Genomic DNA, 20,870 nt, shown 5'->3' with positions numbered 1-20,870 from the left:
ACAGTTGAATATAATTTTTTTTTACAGTTAGCAGATTTTTGATCTTGGCACATCGATCATTATCACTTTTTATATATTCTCCTTAGAAGTGGGCAGCAGGGACCATGGTAATATAATCTAATTTCATTGGGCTATGGCAAATCATAAAAAGCCGAAGAATGAATTATTCATATTTAGCACCAGTGGGAGCAACATCCTTGGCTCTCTTATAAACCTCCCTTATAGTCTTAAGAGAAAGATCACATAACACTATGCCCATTCTGTTCTTCTTTTTGCACATGTAATCACTGGTTAAACAGGTTTCTCAGTAATTCTGCTTTAAACTGGATCCTTGCTATAAGGATTTTAATTGGAATATTGGATGGTTTAGCCAACAGTCCATTAGCTCAAGCAGATAAATGAAAGTGCAAATGCTTTAATAAGACTCCACCAGTCAAACACAACACAACACCTTCTAATAGTAGGCATAATTTTGGACCACACACAAACCAATATCATGGCAATTTAAAATGGTCAAAACATTCAATATTGTAAGATGTGTAGTATGTTCAGCTGAATTTCTTTCACCATCTATACTCATCCAAGCACCTCTTTCACGGGGACTAATTTTACAAATGGTGATTGCCTCATGCGGCATTTAAATCTCATTACAATAGTCTGCTTTACATAGTTACGAGATTGGAAGGACAATTCTTATATGTTGTAGGCTGTTTAGGTGATTAGAGGTGGTGATTGCTGGCCAGACTATTGGAATCCAGGTCCAGGTTGGCTTCCAGTTTCATATTCCTTCTTGGTGGAACACTGAAGTGACGCTAGTGAACAGCGTGGCTGCCAACCCCACTGCATATATTTGTCTGCCATGTATTAGGGAAAAGGGCACTTTTTGGAAGATAGGTTGATACAGTAGAGGCAGGGCTGTGCAGGGACCTAGTGATTATGAACCAAACAAAGGGCTTAAGCAGATGACAAATAATACTACTTACCACTATTCCGATTAACAGGGCAGCATGAAATAACAGAATTAAAATACGTTAATTGGAAAATGGATACATAATATGTGAACACACTGGGAATACCATTCTATTTCTGGGGGTTATTTACTAAAACTCTAATTTATGTCATCTCTATTTGACCTTATTTTATTTAACCTTATTCATTAATAAAATAACTCAAATTCAGATCGCTGAAAAACTCACTAAAATCGAGCTCTGAATCGCTCAAATTTTTTGGGCGTATTCCCCAAATCACTAGTTTTTTCCAGGTTTTTGCTCAAAAATCCAGAAAAAGTCCGATTTTCAGGCTAAACCCACTGAAGACCCCCGATAACTTCCATTTGGGATAGGTGCCTCTCCCATTGACTTATACAGGACCTTGACAGATCTGAGATGGTGGATTTTTGGATTCTGTCTTTTTGAAGCATCGGGGTAAAATAAATTTTGAAAAATCTGAGTTCTTTTATTCCTCTAAAAGTTTGAGTTTTCTAGTGAAAAAAACTCAAATTTTTCCAGATTTTGCTATTCGGACTTTAATAAATAGCCCCCTTAATTTTACTATTCGTAAATTAAAGGAAGAAAAAAAAATCACCTTCGCACTTCTCCTGCCTCTTCCAGGCTTGGTACTTTGTGGTGGTGGGATTATTGCAATAGGATCACACGGAAGGGAATTAACAGGGTCTGGTTTGTGACTGACATTGGTTTCTGAGTTCCTTCTTATTCCATTGTGCAGATCGACTCCCTTAGTTGTGCCTTCAGCAAATGGATTTGGTGGGGGGCTGATCAAGGGACCATTGAGTCTGTGCTCCAGTCCACCATTGTGAGTCCTTGCTCTAGGGAGGGACTGGTTAGCCTTAAAAGGCCAATGATCTGACTTTGCGTCCTGTTTACTAGAATGGTTAGAAATTTGGTCAAACTTCTGCCCAAACTCAATATCATTTGTCAGAACGCCATTCTTTTCTGAACCATTCTCTAAGTTACTTAAGTTCTCTTTTAGGTGATTTACGAATTTTGAAGAATCAAGTGGAGGAGAATAGGGTGATTGATCAGTGGCAGTGAAAGGATCGTCACAAAAAGGATCTGGATTGGGAGTAGGAAAGAAGCTGAGATTGGAAGAAAATGGTTTCTCAGGTGAGAAAGGTGACTGTGGTTGTGGATGAGGAAGAGGAGAACATGCACTGATGAAGCCATTTGATAGGAAGGGATTTCCTTTAACACAATTTTGATTGGTGTCGATTTCAGTGTTTAGATCCACTAACAGGATTTCATTACTTTCCTATTTGTATAGAAAGAAATAAGACACGTCATTAGTGATCAGAGCTGTTGTCAGGTAAGAATGTGCAAAACACTGGCTACACCCCCACATGCAGCTTAACTACAACTCCCAGAATCCCTGTTGGCTGAGTTGCAGCTGAACTACATTTGGAGGGCTGCCTACAGTTGACATTTAATTCGATATTATTTGACAGATATTATTTGAGAAAGATATGAAAAACAAACATGATTGAATCAATTGGAGTCTGTGGTTGATTTAATGAATGGGCTTAAAGGAGACCAAAAGAACCCTCCCTTCTAGAGGCCTTCTTCTCACCATCTGAATTGGACCACACAAGCCCATCAATGCCACGCTGTTTGCCATACCTGTTAGTGGAGTTGTCATGGGACACCTTGTGGCGGTTATGTCCTTTTCCCAGCAAAGTATGGCTACGACTGTGTATTCTGGTAAAAGCAATATGGCGCCCACCAACCCTGTTGAGCTATTCTGCATTTTATTAACAGGTGTAGCAAAGGGGCAGCACTGGAGACACTGGAGGGGAGACAGGGTGGAGTTTTTAGAAGGCTTTTGTTCTCCTTTAATCCACTCATAAATTTCTGAAAGGATTCAAATTCTTATGGGTTTAAGGTAATATCAAAATAAATGTTCATGAGTATTAGTAGTTCACAGCAACCAATCAGCAGGTCTGCTGTTTAAAGGAAAAGTTCTGATTGGGTACAAGACCTGGACTGAAACTGTTATTTAGCCCCCTGAATATAAGAGATGGTGCCTTTAGTTTTGCCATCCCCACTTACCTAGCTCAGGTGCCATCTGTGAAGGCATAGACAGCCAGTGGACACTATGAGCAGTAATTTGCTTAGACTTCCACTGCGGTCTTACTTATACATATTCATATTTATTAATAAATTCTGCATTGTGATATAGACTTTAATAGACTTTAATAGGCGTTGGCGACATTTCGCTGGCGTCGAAGTTTTGGCGGAGCAAAACGGGTCAAATTCACCCAAGCTTACCAGTAACCCCTAGTATATAACGTGTGATTGTTATATTGTTATCTCTGGTTAAAATGTATCTGTACAAATGAACCTGTATGTTGTATGTTGTCTGCTTAATGTTCCCCTTTTTTTAAATTTTTTAATTTTTTTTACATTTTTTCCAGCTGTTTTTTTTCCCCAAAATATACCTATATGAAAAAGATAAAAAAACCAAAGGCAGAAAGAGGAGTAGAAATGAGATAATGGTTCCCCATTATACTTTTTGAAAGATAAAATTATCCATACCCATCCTAATATTTTGGACCAGAAACAAAGGTCTGATGGATCATTCGCAAACAAGCCCTGCCACATACAGAATACAGAGAATAATGAACGAATCAATAATTTTGGGTGAGTGTAATTGTTTCTTGAAAACTCTGAGATTCTTCCTTAAAAATATCTGCGGACAGGTTTCTATTGATTCACGGATGGTTCATTAAAATCCCAGGGCAAACCAGATCACAATAAAAAAAAACACCATGTATAGATGCATATATCCTTCTATATACAGTAAATAAGGTATATATCTTTGAAAGAGAATGAACTTACTGTGGGACTGTGGAGGTCAGGGGGTGTGGACATATCACCAAATAAATTCATCTGGTCAACACCCTTAAAAAAAAGGAATATTTTAGCAAGGGGCCTTTAGCTGTACAACATAAAATACGCATGAATTGAATGGCAAACACTTACTGAGATGGGTTTGTCTATTCAGGATGGCGATTGCATGGAATGGTAAAGGACAAGTAAAGCTTACAAAGCATATGGCCCTATCTGATAGGACACATGAAACCAACCAACTTTATCTGTCCAGAAAACTTCTGTCATGAAGCAGCAAGGGTGACACTAACTCTTCTTTGGTTGGTAGGGAAATTTGGGCTTTCCCAGTCTCTGCCATGACTCCAGTGCTAATTGGATAATTTAGCCTTATAGTGTCTAAAGCACAATGGGGAAAATTCACTTAAGTACAAATTTTCGCCTGCGAAGGCTTTGTCACACTTCGTGCCACTTCATTACACGCCAGAGTTTTTAGTTTTTAAATTTGTTACCGCATACAGGATATGATGTCACTGACAAAAGATTGAGGAGGATGTAGCTTCATCTTATCAGTTTGCCAGGTCTATGCTGGCGAAGGAAGCTCTGGTGAAAGGGGTAACGTTATGGAAAAATTTGCACTTTAGTGAATTAGTGGAGTAATGAGCGAAAATTCGCCTTGCGAAAAGGCACAAAACTTCATTAGTGATGTATTTTTTTACTAGAGAATTGCCCTCTATGCCTGTTAGTAAATTGGTGATGCCCCTGCTGATTGGATTGCTGTCAAATTTTCGCTAGCGACAGCTACTTCGCCCTTTACTCTGGTGCATCATTATTTATACATGTTTTTCTTATACATTCCAGTTCTCTGCTCTAATAAGCATCCTCACAGCAAACCTGCTTGTCACCGGAGAGGATTATGCTCGAGAGGGAGCTGAAATCCATCAACAAAATGAAAACACTTTAATCAGCGAGATGTATGCTTTGTGCAATTCCAGTAATCCACAGCAACCAATCAGATTTCAAACTGCAGCAGGTCAGGAGTTCCAACTGCTGATTGCTTAGCGACCGATATGTGGCTGAAAATCGTCCAGATGCCGATCAGGCAGGATTAAAAATCCTCTCAGATCGTGGCCGCATCTATTCGTTGATACGTTCCCGCGATCCAACTGCCCATGTTGACTACATTATGATCTGACCGTTGGGCCCTAGGGCCCGCGATCGGATCAGCCTGATATCACCCACCGCAATGTGGGCATATCGGGGCGATCTCTACGTGTATGGCCACCTTAAGAAGGAAAGGCAAAAATTAATACATATTTCCCTGTGATCTACTCCCCAAGACCTACTAAATCGCTATGTTTGTAACTCACATATGTTAATCCTATTGCGTAGAATCCATCTGCTTCTTCTGCTCACATAATCAGACACGCAGGCGCCATGTTAGTAAGGTAGCATAGGCTTCCTATTCTTTTTTCTTCTTACTGCGCATACACGAAAAAAAAACATTGTTGACCTTTGGAGCGCAATGTAATAATCATGGCATCTGTGCCTCACCTTAGCCTGCCATATATACATTTATTCTCCTTAGCCTGCCGTATATACATTTATTCTCCAATCGCTGCGCACCTCAAGCGCTTGATGCTGACTATTAGCTGTCCCAACTATAATTAAAAAATACTTCCCCCCAGCTCCCAGAAGCTTCGATTCTGATTGGCTGGAGGGCATGGCCATAATGGTCAATGATGACAGACGCACATACTGATTTGCATGCGCGTCATCATCATCAGCTCCCCAGTACATGCGCATAACAACTGAATTGTACCCAAAGCGTCTCAAAGCTGCCTCACCCGAGTCACACGCTGCAGTGCTGAGAAAACATAGCTGCTTCAACATGAGACCACAGAGAAATCTTTAAAAACTATCAGTGATTTCTATGTACACAAGACTTTCTTTAGAAGGCTATTTCTGTTTTGCCTTTCCTTCTTCTATAAGAAAGCTTTGAGAAAGATTTTGCACTGGCCCCCCCTCTCTACAATACCAGAAAGAAACCAGGACTCTGTACCCCATATCGAAAATGCGCAGCTGGGTTGGTGGCCTCATTGTCTGGTGGCTTTTCTAATGATTCTCTGCTCTCTTGCAGTGATCAATGACCAGCAGAAAGCATGCTTTAAACAAATACCACATTCAAGTTTGCATGATGATCACTGTCAGAGGGCAGAGGACAGGAGCACAAGAAGTTTGTCTTGGAGGCTGCCAACACCGCTGTGTAATTTCATATTTTCAAGATCAAAATGGAAAGCAGGGTCGTCCTGGGCGGCTTCTTTTTGCTGGGGTTGGATAGAGGGCCAATACAGGGGAACCTTGGTAAAATATTGACTTGTTATAATCCCTTACTCTTTTCCTTAATCCACAAACAAGAAAACACTGAAATTAGAAATTGCAACCTCCATTACTAGATTAGCTGGTGCCATTGGAGGTATTCAAAATATTCCCACTCTGGATTCCATTCCCACAAGTTCAACAATTTGGGGCAGATTTATTAAGGGTCGAATTGAAAATTCGAATTTTCCAATTTTTTTATGGGCAAAACTGTCAAATTCGACTAGGGAATCATCCAAACTTGATTCGAGTTTTTTTTTTTAAAATTGAATTCGATTTTCGAGATTTATCAAACTCTGGAACTTTAAGAATTAGAATTTGACTATTCGCCACCTAAAACCTGCCGAATTCATGTATACCTCAATGGGAGAGGTCCAGTGACCAATTTGGAGATGTTTGTAGCCTTCTTGCCATCCGAGTTTTTTTCAGAGAAAAAACTCCAATCAAGTTTGATCACATTTGATTCAAATTGTCAGGTCAGTAAAATTTGTCAGCGTTTTAAATATTCATATCTTTTTCTTAAATAACCCCCCAGTCGAATTTCAAGTATATTCCAATTTAAGGGAGTTTAAAAAAAAACGCACATGAATTCGAAATTCAACCTTTGATTAATGTGCCTCTAGGTGTAAATGACACTCCATTATACTCGTTACAAATCTGACTCGATTTCCAAAACCCCATTATACTGGTAACAGAACATTTACATGTTACAAATCTGACTCGATTTCCAAAACAGAAAAGAGAGCAAGAATAAGTCAAAGATAAAAGGTGAGCGAGAAAGAAAGAAACCACAGCGACACATTGATCAATAAATACAAAAAAAATTATTGTTCTTGGCACTGGGGCATATGTGATAATTGTAAAAACATGCATGAAGTAATTAAAATGCCAAAAATGACGTTAAAAAAATGATGAATAAGTAAAAAAAGCTGTCTTTTTAAAGAGGCTGTTCACCTTTAAATTAACTTTTAGTATGATGTAGAGCAGGGGTGCCCATACTTTACTAATGAGGGGTCTACTTTTAGTGATGTTCTTCCAGGATGATCTACATCCATAAAAACATTGTTAGCATTCTGTTTCACTGAAAATTAAATATTATATTGATTTATGAGAGAATTTATATTGCTATATTTAACAACTATTTCTTATGTCACCTTAAATTAACAAATAGATCCCGATCTACCTATTGGGCACCCCTGATGTAGAGAATGATATTCTGAGACAATTTGCAAATGGCTTTCATTTTTCATTATTTGTGGTTTTTGTGGTTTTTTTTAGAGCTTTTTTAATTAGCTTTTTATTCAGCAGCTCTCCAGTTTGCAATTTAAGCAATCTGGTTGCTAGGGTCCAAATTACACTAGCAACTATGCATCAATTTGAAGACTGGAATAGGAGAGGCCTGAATAGAGAGGCAAGTACTAAACAGTAGCAACAATAAAAAATGTGTAGCCTTACAGAGCATTTGTTTTTAGATGGGTTCAGGGGCCCCCAATTTGAAAGCTGGAAAGAGTCAGTAGAAGAAGGCAAATAATTAAAAAAAAACTATATCATAGAAAAAATAAAAGCCAATTGTACTAAAAATTAACATAAAGGTGAACCAGCTATTTAAATTAAGGCTAATAACATGGAAACCATCACAAAGAGATTTTTTGGCTTTACTTAAGAAAAAGACATACGATGCCTGGATCATGTGCTGGGAGCGTGTGAAATATTTACAGTAGCCGTCCCCAAGTGAGAAGGTCTGTTTCAATTGGAAATGCAATGGGAATTACTGGATTGTTATTTAGAACCCCTTTTCGTCCTTCTTAGTGATGAACAAAACAGCCCCATTTTGCTTTGCTGATTCGTGAGACTGCAGAAAAATCTGCGGAATCCCATGCATTGAAGTCAATAAATGTTTTTTCCTGGATTTTTGTACAGGCCCAAAAACAACAAATCAAGAAATTCTGATAATGCTCTTGGTGTTTTACTAGCACAAAAAAATGCATTTTTGTCTAGAAATATAAAGTGCAAGGCAAAACTCTTATACTGCCAAATATTTATTTTCAGGGTAACAAAAAATACTGTATCAGAAAAAAAAAGTTTGCTCATCCTTATTCTTTCGGCTTCAGCAACCAAAAATGAGTATGAATACATCTATCTATCTATCTATCTATCTATCTATCTATCTATCTATCTATCTATCTATCTATCTATCTATCTATCTATCATCTATCTATCTATCTATCTATCTATCTATCTATCTATCTATCTATCATCTATCTAATTTATCTATCATCTATCTATCTATCAGCTATCTATCATCTATCTAATCTATCTATCTATATACGCCACATGCGTCCTATTCTCCTATGGCGCGTGGCTGCGCGCTTCCGGGTTTATGCGCTGGAGTGATGATGTCATCACGCAATGGCACGAAATTCAAAGAATTGAAAGGGGCTTTGAATGAAAACTCATTGCCCATTGTTAGGTTCTATTTGTTAGTTCCTGGGTGTTAATTCTACGTGAATCCTGCTTGATATTCTGTTATTTGATCCTTGCCTGTTTGTCTGACTATTCTGAATTCTGTATCCTGACCCTAGCCTGTCTGATTATTTTGAACTCTCCAACCTGACCTTTGCCTGTCTACTGACTATTCAATGCTCTCCAATTCTGATACTAGCCTGTCTGACCATTCCTTGAACTCTGCCTGCACCGACCCGGCCTGTCTGACTATTCTCTACTCTACTTGTGTTGGCCCGGCCTGCATGTCCACATTATATTATCTGGCCTGTCTTCCAAACCGTGTTGTCTTCCATCCGGTATCCTTGGTGAAACAATCGTGCCTCTTTGCTCATCCAGAACCTTTAGCTTTGCTCCTCTCTTAGTAAGACCTGGCGGCATCCAATTAGCTGAGGGCTCCTCCCGAGGTGATAGGCAGCTGTTAAAGGCAGAAGCAATAGCCGAGACCAGGGAGCCTAGCATTGGTTCTGGATTTGGGGTGCCAATCGTGGCACTGTGGTTGCCTTGGACTGGTACAGAAGCCCAGTTCTTCTTTAAGACCCACATTTGTTTTTTCAGCTAGTGTAGAGCACTAATGCTAAAATTCCAAGCACGGAGGGGGGCAGCATCTCAGGCGGCAGCAGTCCCAGAATCGCCATTGTGCATCATCTCGCCATGGGCTTCAAGTATCACATCAGCTAGAAAAATGATGCTTAACTGATTGGTTATGGCCCAACCAGTTGGGTGTCCATGATCCCCTCTGCTATAATAATTCATTAAGTTTCATAATTAATTTTAAAGGAATTCTTTTGGGTTTGTGAAGCTCACTTTCAAATTAAATTTGGGTCCCCTGAAAAAAAAAAAGATAATAAGTTCTGAGCTAGGTCAGAAAAAGAAGGTAAGGGGATGATGGATAAATGCTTTGCAAGTTAAAAAGCCAAAGAATGTCTTGGTGATGAGATGCCTTTGAGGAGGATGAGTCACAGTAAAAAAAGACACTTTAGTGCAAGCAGGTTTTGCTACTGCCAGCAAAATACATCTGTATGAGAAATTTTCTGACAGCAAGCAGTCTACTTGCAGGTTTCAGGGAGCAGCCACCACAATGATTTGGGCATTACCCAGCATAAAGCGCATTACTAAAAATGATGGAACAAAATACAAGGCATCCTGAGCCTTGTATCATTAGGGTGCTTAGTGCAATAGTGACATGAACCATACGAAGCAGTAACTGTGAACCTGCACTTGCTGGTGGAGGGCAGTCAAGACTTTGAAGATACTGCGAGAGTGTAACAGCTGTAGAGGGAGGTGGGTCTTGGACAATCAATGGGGGCCTACACAGTACTATCATGTATTTATATGATTATTGCCTAAATATGGCAGTGTACTTTGCTTTAGATATTTATGAAATCAAGCTATACCCTTTAAATGATCCTCCTGATAGCTGTAGTACAGTAAGCTCTGGAGTGCCATAATAAAACAATAACTATATAATGGATTGCACATATAATATAGTGCTAATAAACCTCTGCCTGGGCTTAGCCGAACAGAAATAATATAAGCTGGACGTCCCTGCAGCAACCCTACTTCTTATGTGCACCCTGATTTAGGAGCAGAGGCCCCTACTGGTCCTGTTCCACCCACCCTTGTAACTAATAATAATATAATCTTTAAGGACCATGTCTGATGTCACAGCACTACTCCGCATTTACAATGGAAAATTGTGTTTGCAGAGGGTTTATGAATGAAATATCAATCTGGACACGTGTTACTATGAAGCTTGCACATCCCGTAAGTACAACATCAGATGATATGAGTCAGGTTCAGAATTAAGTCACCATTGCACTACACTACTATTAGACTTACCGACACATATTTGCAGCCTTAACAAGCTTTGTTTTGGGTCTAGCAAGGGAAGGAAAGATTTGGATTTAGTAAAGATTAAGGGAGAGGAGAGTTAAAGGAAAACATGACCAAGAACAGAAGAAGGGGATGTTAATATTAGTTCATTGCAGATACAACAAGTCATAAATAATCCTAAACTTGTGATATCTCTGTGGTGTGGCAGAAAAACCTTACCTATGTGATGCACAAGAAAATGTAGTATATCAGCTTCCTCTACTCTACCACATCATGCTAGCAATGCTTCTCTGCCTGTTTATCAATGTACAGGTATAGGATCCCTTATCCGGAAACCCGATATCCAGAAAGCTCCAAATTACGGAATGGCTGTCTCCCATAGACCCCATTTTATCCAAATATTCCAAATTTTTAAAAATGATTTTTTCTCTTTCTCTGTAATAATAAAACAGTAGCTTGTACTTGATCCCAACTAAGATATAATTAATCCTTATTGGAAGCAAAACCAGCCTATTGGGTTTATTTAATGTTTAAATGCATTTCTAGTAGACATAAGGCATGAAGACCCAAATTACGGAAAGATCCGTTATCCGGAAAACCCCAGGTCCCGAGCATTCTGGATAACAGGTCCCATACCTGTACCAGCTCCATGTACAAAATACAGGCCATTTCTAAACCTTTGTGCTACCTTTGTTCACAATTGGTGCATGTAAAGCTAAAGGCAAAGTAAATGAACTAAAAAATAATTTAAACATTAAATAAACCCAATAAGCTGGTTTTGCTTCCAATAAGGGTTTATTATATCTAAGTTGGGATCAAGTACAAGGTACCATTATTGTTACAGAGAAAAAGGAAATCATTTTTAAAAATGTAAATTATTTGGATGAGTCTATGGGAGATGTCCTTGTTGTAATTTGGAGCTTTCTGGATAAGGGGCTTCCAGATATGGATCCCATACATATACTGTTTTATTATTACAGAATAAAAGGAAATCTGTCAAAAAAATAGGATTCAAATATTTGATCATAATCGGTCTATGGGAGATCACCCTTCCATAATTCAGAGCTTACTTGATAATGGGTTTCTGGAAAATGGATGATATACATGTACAAAGAAAATAGTCCCTGTCCCTAATAGGAGTAAAAAAAATCTGGAACGTTCATGGACAAGGGCCACAGTTCAATATACAGACAGGGTTGGACTTGGCCGGCGGCACACCAGGTTTAAACCCAGTGGGCCGACCTCGCACACTTATTTCCAGGTTTCGGTGTGAGCTCTTCTGACTGCTCTCCCCACGCCGCGACCTTCCAAATGCCGGCTTCTGACTTTAGGGTTGAGGTTTTATATGACATCATTGGTGGGGCGAGGCAGGTATATAAATGGAACCAGGAAGTCGGGCTCGGGCGGGCACAGGTGGTGGGAGGGTGGATGGGTGCGGGTCGGGAAAAGCCCAACCCGCACATCACTTATGGCTGCCCATAAATCAATTCAGTCTGCAGCATGCATCTAAATGAATTGCTAATTAGCCATGCAGGCTGTGTATTCTATATATGTTTGGTTTTAAAGGGGTGAGGTGGCAACCCTACTGGAGGGCCAGTAGTGTGCGTGTGGGTTCCAATGCCACAGCCCAGGTTTGCCCTGTCTGATGCTGTCTACAGAGCCAGCTTTATGGTAGGGCATAGAGAGGGCCTGGCTCCCTAGCATGACAGAGTCCATAACAGGTAGAGGGAAAATAAACGAGCAACAAGATGAAGATGGGAAAGAAAATAATTATATTTGTGCAAATTTGCATACTGCTGTAAACTGTGAACAAATGACATAACCATCAATGATAAAAATACTGTGTGTTTGCCACAGGCATTTATGACTTCCATTTGGGCACTATTTGGGTGCCCTGGAATTAACAGCTACTGTACCTTGAGGATTTATTACTACCAGGTGTTCCTTTGTGTGATGCAACCAACTTGCACCTAATGAATCACATTCTGATGCCATTTCTGGCACCTACACTGATGCAATCAAAATGCAAATGTAACGTGCATGTATCTTACCAACGCAGTCGTGGATGCACACGAGGTGTTCTGTACCCAACTGATTTTAATGATTGGGCTAAAAATGAGTGATTGAGCTCACATTTTGCACCTGTATCTACTTAGTGAGCTTTTTCCTTAAATGACACGGAAGCCTCCATGCACTGGGTGGTGCCAATATGCTTTTTAGGGTTTATATTTCCTTTAATATGAACTGTTCACCTTTGAGTTCACTTTTACTACGATGTAGAGAGTGACATTCTGAGACAATTTGTAATTGGTTTTCATGTTTTATTATTTGTGGTGAGTTATTTAGCTTTTTATTCAGCAGCTCTCCAGTTTGCAGTTTCAGCAACCTGATTGCTAGGGTTCAAATTCCCCTAGCAACCATGCACTAATAAGAGACTGGAATATGAATAGGGGAAAGGACTAAATAGAAAGTATGAGTATAGAAAGAAATGAGTAATAAATAGTAGCAATGATAACACATTCAAAACCTTATAGAGCATTTGTTTTTTAGATGGGGTCAGTGACTGTCAGTTGAAAGAGTCAAGAGTCAGAAGAACAATGCAAATAATTAAAAAATTATAAAAAATAATAAATAATGAAGACCAATTGGAAAGTTGCTTAGAATCGGCCATTCTATAAAAAAATTAAAAGTTAACTTAAAGGTGAACCACCCTTTTAATGTTTGCTCTTATGGCTTAGGAATGATAGTGCAATAAGTTTAATGCTAAATGTTTATGGATGCAAATTAAGCCAGTTGTTTGGCAATCACCACAAGGCATTTTTCGAAATCAGACCCCAGGGGAGGGGGGGGGGTTTAAAGCTTGGCTCCCCCAATCCATTGAATCAAATAACTATTTCTCTTTAAACCTGCAGAGCAAATTGTCCTTCAATCAGACAGAGACTGCACTGATCCCGATGCATTTGTCAGGATAGATGTTACAATTACACTCCCATCTCGTTCAGTGCGGTGTAAATAATTGCTACACGTTTCTCGGCTCTTGCTCTAATTTCTAGTCCTTGTGCCGCTTCGGTGATCATGCCGTGATCATTCATGGCTCAGTCTGCGGCTCTTATCGGCTGGAGGTGCAAACACGGAGGCTCATCAGCAAGAAACAATGAATTCACTTACCAGTCTTAGTTTGTCAGCTTCCTCATTAATGTTGAGCAGGGCATCGCTGCCGTTCTAAAAAGCAGAAAATATTCGTTAACTGCTCATTTGGGTAAACTTTACTTTGTATATTGAGCTTTACAATGCGGAAAACCTCTGAGCTAAAGGTTCCTACTATAAATAAGAAGACCGAAGGGAAAGTGAAGCTCATTTATATACAGATTAGGAAAGGTAATGGAAAAGAATCTGTAGGCCATTTGCCCGTGGGTAGTGCCAATCAATGAAGTGCAACACAGCACTGTATCAAACAGGAGCTACTGATTGAAATGGCACACCTTGATAAGGATCATTAAAGGGGAAGTAAAGTCTAAGTTAGAATAAGGCTAGAAATGCTGTATTTTGTATACTAAACATAAACATTAAGTTACTGTACCACACACCTAATAAAACAAATGATTTATGCATTCAAAGTTGGCCACAGGGGGTCACCATTTTGTAACTTTGTTAAACATCTTTGCAAGACCAAGACTGTGCACATGCTCAGTGTGGTCTGGGCTGCTTAGGGATCGTCATAAATTATCAAAACAGCACAAGTCAAATAATATCTGCCAGAAGCCGATACAGCAAGACTGATTAATAATCAGCATATACAGACTGCACTGGGTCCTGTGTTGTCATGTAATCTAATGTGGATTTTATAGTTTTTGTATTGTTTAATATAAACTTTCTGCAACTCTGCAGAACCAGTGGCTGCAGCAAAACAATCCCTCAAATAGATTCCCAGTTTATCTGTTTAAATCTGGCTCCATGATCTTTGTCCCTGCAGCTGGAGTTGGAAACAGTAAAGGGGATGTAAAGGCAAAAATAATATCCAATACAAATCTCTATACAGTCCACGACTGCTCTACAAACAAAGCTGCTTGAGTTCTGGCTGGGAAGTAAGGTGGGGGCTCCCCCTGCTGTTCATAAGTATGATTGTTTCCCTGCAGAGCAGTTAGGGACCGTCTGACAATTCCTATCCACAGCAGTAAATGAAGGGGGAATTTCATTGCATACAGTCAGGTTTCTTATAAAAACAGTACTTTAATTAAAGTGTATTGGAGATAGGTTTCTTTTTCACTAAAGAAAGTAAAAATGGAATTTTATTTTTTTGCCTTTACATGCCCTTTAACCACACTCAAACACATCTCAGACCCCAAAAGAATGAATGGTCTGAGTAATCGAATTATAAATTCATTCCATTACATAATAGACCAAGGAAAAACGTTTGCCTTCCAACTGATACCATTACTGGGTTTTTTAATGATATAGCTACAGGTCTAATCAAATAAATAAAATTGTGGGACCCCATTTTACTTGTTGGGAGCACCCACCACCTAGGGGGGCCAGGTGACCATTTACTGATAATTGGGAACCCCCGGCAGGAGGGCACTGCTAAATTAGAAGTTTGAAGCCAGATCTTTAAAGCTGGCAGAGACGTAGGCCAAATTTTATTCAAAATATGCTGATTTATTGGATCCAGGTCACAATGACCCTGGTTTGAATATGTCAGAGTAGTTAACATCTCCCACAAAGCAATGTAAAATGGAAGAACTATCAGATTTTGTGGGTGCGATATTATCTGATCCTCGATGCAACACCACACTATGCCGCGCAACAACATGCAACAGCACAAGCTTTTTGTAGGATGCTACAAAATCTGATGCTCTTAGACTAGAATGTAAAGTTGGATCAGATAAGTCGGATGGAGTCTTTAGTTCATGCGTTTACATCCGACAGTCAATAGATTTCAATGAGGAAAAAACAGTCTTTTCCGACACCATCCGTTTTTATCTTGTCGGATGAAGACGCAGCATGCAGCATTCACATGCGACAGTCGTGTCATGTTGGATGGAAAATTTTACATGTAGTTTACACATCCGATTTTTGTATCAGTCCCATTGTATTTTAACCCACACGACAACATCAGACTTGTAGGATGCGTTTTGTCTATCCAACACTATCCTACAAAAGTGCTTGTGTAGTTCAGGCCTTAATAATGGATAATAATCTTACCTCTAAAGGCTGACTGCTTTCATCGCTCTACATAAAAAAGAAAATACATATTACAATTGCTGATAAAACAAGTATAGATGAATACATTTAGAATATAAATATATATATATAATCTACAGTCTGTTCATTTCCCTATGGGACCAGACTGTAAATGTATCCTTATAAACGGTGAGTTCTGACATCAGAACGCGTTGTTTATAACAAATTGAATGCTGGTGCCCCCAAATTGGACGCTGGCGGCCCAAATTGGACGCCGGCGACCAGAATTGGACGCCAACCCCCTCCCCTCCCCTCCCGACATTTCACACAAAATGTAGATTATAATGCATAATGTACCCCCTACTGAAATTTTTAAAAATATTAGAAGTCACCTCGGGGTTATCTGACCTGTATAAAAGCACTCTGCCTTCGGCCTTTATATGGTCACATAACTCCTCGGTGATATAATATGTTTATAAATTACAGTAGGGGGTACATTATCCACTATATATTAAGATGTGTAAGCCTGTTTAATCAGTGAACTGGATATTGATCCCAACATGAACACTGGATAGATGGTTCAACACATATATTTATGGTATAGGTGTAGCCTAACAAAGGGACTATAGGACTGTAAGGTGTTGGCACCGGGGTTGTTCCATAGATATAGGGGTGGTGTCCACAGCAAGTAGAAAGCTTTACAAACGATGCTTATATGTTACTGTGAGTTTATGAAATATATTCCATACCGTTTTTATGATAAAGATGCGTAGAAGAGCTCCTGCGCAGGTCCATTTTTTTGGAACCTGTACCCGACCCATACCCGCAACTGGCAATCCGCAAACCGGACTAGCAACCTGCATTCTCACCCGCTTGGACCCGCTGCCTGACCCGACCCGCAATGACCTTATCCACAATCCGGACCCGCGACCCACTGACCATCAAGAATCAGGAAGTGCTGTCATTGTAAACTGGAAGTGACATCATCGGAAGTAGACATGATGCGGAAAAAGGAGTAAAAATCGCTATTGAGAAGACCCGCGACCCGCAGAACTGCCGATCCGCGTCTATACCCTCATCTGGAACTTCTAACCCCAACCCGCAGGGTACCGCAGGTTTTTGCGGGTAACCGACCCGCTGTAGAACTCTATCCCAGGGCCTATCTCATTAATTCATATTTTCTCATAGATATAAAAAGTTGATGAAATAAAAGCTGCTAAATTTAAACCAGGCTTAGTGGCCCCTTGCAAACAGTTTGCTATTAAACAGGTGACCAGTAAATACTGCTTGCTGTTTGGTTGCTATGGGTTACTAGACCTAGTGCAGACTTTGTGGTAGCCATCAAAAGGTTAACAGAGCTAAATATGCATTTACAAAAACAAGTACTATTTATCTGCATAAAATTAATTGGCTCTCACCGACACATTGTATGTTCTATAGGTTGCCAAGTATTTTACGGTAATTTGGGGGTGATGTATAAAAAGTCTTATGTTTGCCCACATTCACTCACCCATAACAACCAATTACATGTTTGTTTTCAAACAGCTGACTATTAAATTGATTGGTTGCTATGGGTTATTAGACAAGTTAAAAACGTAAGACCATTTAATATATTACCCACGTAGACATGTAGACCTTACACTACACATCCCTACAAATTCCTTCTGGTTAATATTAATGTGTCCACTAGGGGGCACTCAGAACATTTGCTTAAAGGGTTACTGCTAAAAGAAAAATTTAGACAAAGGAATATTATATTGTATTTTGCTTAACTATTCTTCCCCATATCTGATACAAGAATGTCAGGCATAAGGGAGAAAATCTAGACCACTGGGAACACTCAAACTTCTTGCTATTCCCATTGCAGCGCTGGAGGATTTGCATGTTTGCTCTGTCATTTATGATAAGCCATCATCATTTCCTCCATAATCCTGCAGAATTTAACTGGTACTGCCTTTATCCGTAGCTGCTGGGTATAAAATAAACGTGTTATTAAAAACAAATCGTGCTATAAAACAATCCAATGTGCAGTATAATAAAGGGGCAGGACACTCCCTAGTTCAATGTGAGTGCAGTGAACAGACTCGCGCTAAACATACTTTGTCTCTTGTTTTAATCGTGAAAATTCTGATCTGTTATTTTTTTTTAACTAATTCAGGGAAATTGAAGCTTCTACATTTGGTCCTTGCAAGCTAAGTCATTCATTTCCAGAGCACGGATATTCCTCCTGCATAATGGACTCCTGGTGACCTGTCCAGCTCAAGAAATAACAAACACCTTGGATTTTTCATAATGAAGAACTGAGACATAATAATTGGCAACTGGAGATCCCATGTGAAAATCAGACTGTCTTGTTCACAAATTGACAGATGGCAGCTGGTTACTACTGGGGCCCAAAATTGCATCCCTAAAAACTGCACCCCTAAATGCTAATTTTATACAGAATGTGCTCTAGGGTCTTATGAATGAAGCTCCAGCAGTTGCAAGGCAGCTGTGTCTCACATGTGATCCTTAACTTGCCCTTCTTAAAGGAGAACTAAAGCTTAACTAAAGAAGTAGCTAGAAATGTTGTACATTATGTTTTGGGCTTCTGTACCAGTCCAAGGCAACCACAGCCCTTTAGCAGTAAAGATCTGTGTCTCCAAAGATGCCCCAGTAGCTCCCCATCTTCTTTTCTGCTGATTCACTGCACATGCTCTGTGCTGCTGTCACTTACTGAGCTTAGGGACCCACTCATAATATACAGTACACATAGAATAGAAATGTCACAATAAAAGGCTGATTAGTAATTAATACAGATAATTACTACATGGCAGCACAGAAACGAGTGCAATTAGCATCAGAATTTAATAATCAGCCCTGTAGCATCAGCTTATATTACAGACCAACCTCATTTTCTGCTGGATAATTAGTGACGAGCCCTAAGCTTAGCTTCTCAACAGCTGCTCAGAGCCCACTGAGCATGTGAGTGTCACAGACACTTTCCAAGATGGTGACCCCCTGTGACAAGTTTGAAGTCCTGGATCATTGCTGCTATTGACAAGCTGAAACTTTAGGCTGGTGCAATAAGCTCAGTATATAAAATATGGCATTTTTAGCCATATTCATTTTTATGGTTTAGTTCTCCTTTAATGACATGCAAGTTAGGGGTGGGAGGGGGTGTCTATATGCCTCTGCCTGAATACAGCATTACCAAATGCAGGCAGTGCTGTATTCACAGTGACCGCAAGTCTCTTTACACTGGTTTTGAGCCCAGACACCAGCAACAATTTCTCTCCTAGTGCAGGGGGCAAAGTGCAAAAAACATGACAGATTGTCTAGCAAATTTACCCATAGCTCTCTCTGGGAGACGCTGATAGAGGCAACACTCTTTTATATTATTATATGTTCCTCTGAATTAAAGGGCAATTATATACCAGCGTGATTGGGAGGAATTAATATTGTGCAATAGAATATATTATGCACGCTGTTCCACACCATCGCTCCATAGCGTTGTAGTTTGTTGCTTGGTTTATTTGTACCCTTAAAGACAGGTTCCAGCTCACATCATATCAGAGCTAAATAATAATTTTAGAAACAAATGGTCCACTTGAAAAAATACAGCACAATCCCTGCTAGGAAACACATTCTTCTTCTGCAGGTTACCTGTGCCGGAAGCTTCTTTGTATAAAAGGTAGCTAACGGGAAGCTCCCAGGCCTGGATTTGTGGAAAGGCCACAAAGGCCCGGGCCTAGGGCGGCAGGATTTTAGGGGGGCGGCATGCTGCCTAACCACACCCACATTGGTTCAAAAACACTGGGAATGCGCTGGAGATACATTCAATTTTTAAAATTTCACATGCGCGAATCCCCTGGAGGGGACAGGGATGACGAACGGTAGTGGGCCCAGGGGCGCCCACTATGTAAATCCGGCCCTGGAGGCTCCAGTAAACTAGATCATGACAAATAGGTGAATCCAAACTTCCTGTCTCTGTGCAACACTCACCCTCTTTTTGTCTTCATCCTCTCTTTTCTTTATGTTATAGATGACTTGGAAAAGATCTTTTAGGTCGACAACCAAAGGTTCAGCCTGAGGGAAAGGAGACTCTGTCATTTATTTGCTTATTTTATTCAATATATCCAACTATCTATGGTGGCCTGTTGCATGAGGCTTCTAAACTGTCAGTGGTGACATCTCTTGAGCTTATTTAATGTACCAGCACCTCCCTTGTAAGGCAGAATCCGGAGTAGGTACTGTGGTGCCCCCTTGTGGCATTACATGTGTAAAACAGGTGTGGAACCTGTTATCCAGAATGCGTAGGACCTGAGGGTTTTCTGTAATTTGGATTAAAAATCACTTAAATAAATTAAACCCAATAGGATTGGTTTGCCACCAATAAGGATGAATTATATCTTATTTTGGATCAGGTACAAAGTAAATCGTTTTTAAAAATAAGAATTATGAGATGGCCCTCCCATAGTTCGGAGCTTTCTGCTGTCCGAATAATGGCTCCCATACCTGTAGTACCCTGCAGCCACCTAGAATTCACTAGAGAGGATGAGTTGATTGGTCAGTAAGAATAAACGGATAAGCACTAGAGTCAGCCAGGGTCTCTCACAACATACCTGCTGGGCCGTCTTTATTGCAAAAAACTGGTGCTGCCCTTCTGCTCCACAAACATATCCGAATGCGCGGTTATCCGTCACGTCCCGAGCAATGAATGAAATTTTATTAACGGGATGTTCATGCTCTATTACCTAGGACAAGAAATTTAATTAAATAAAAGTGCAAACACAATTCATTTCTTTTTTTTAATATAATCATGCTTAACAGTGCATATGTAATTGTTTCCATTGGAAAGTAATCAGCATTTTTGTAACTTAAAAAAAAAAACAATAGCAAGCAACACTTATTTGTAAATGCCTTATGCCTGTAAATGCACTTGTTGTATAACTAGTACAACGGCACTGCTCTACAGTATCTGGAACGCCCAAGGCCCCCACCCATTTTATGGTGCCCCATTAAAGGAGGATGAAAGGAGCTGGACAGGTGGAGCATGAGAAATTGAAGCAGTTGCTCCCCCAACCAAACTTGGGGTAGGCAGATGATTATACACTGTGTTTATCCTGCCATGTGTTCTGGGGTATTTTATAT

The 20,870-nt window shown here is 39.8% G+C and overlaps 1 protein-coding gene across 4 annotated transcripts in view; it reads right to left on the bottom strand.

Moving 5' to 3' along the window:
• The window catches only part of dab2.L (Dab, mitogen-responsive phosphoprotein, homolog 2 L homeolog), an 83,084-nt gene that overhangs the window by 9,451 nt on the left and 52,763 nt on the right, over nucleotides 1–20,870 (bottom strand). For 2 of the 4 annotated variants that reach the window (XM_041574273.1, XM_041574306.1), the window contains exons 5-10: nucleotides 20,342–20,473; nucleotides 19,722–19,805; nucleotides 15,759–15,785; nucleotides 13,725–13,778; nucleotides 3,852–3,914; nucleotides 1,585–2,268 (exon numbers count right to left, since the gene is read on the bottom strand). In XM_041574273.1, coding sequence (XP_041430207.1) covers nucleotides 1,585–2,268; nucleotides 3,852–3,914; nucleotides 13,725–13,778; nucleotides 15,759–15,785; nucleotides 19,722–19,805; nucleotides 20,342–20,473 — 1,044 coding nt within the window. 4 annotated transcript variants of the gene reach the window in all.

Source organism: Xenopus laevis, chromosome 1L (assembly GCF_017654675.1).
Source record: "Xenopus laevis strain J_2021 chromosome 1L, Xenopus_laevis_v10.1, whole genome shotgun sequence".
Lineage (NCBI taxonomy): Eukaryota > Metazoa > Chordata > Amphibia > Anura > Pipidae > Xenopus > Xenopus laevis.
Note: the sequence above shows the minus strand (reverse complement) of the source record. Positions and strands in the feature narration are given on the sequence as shown.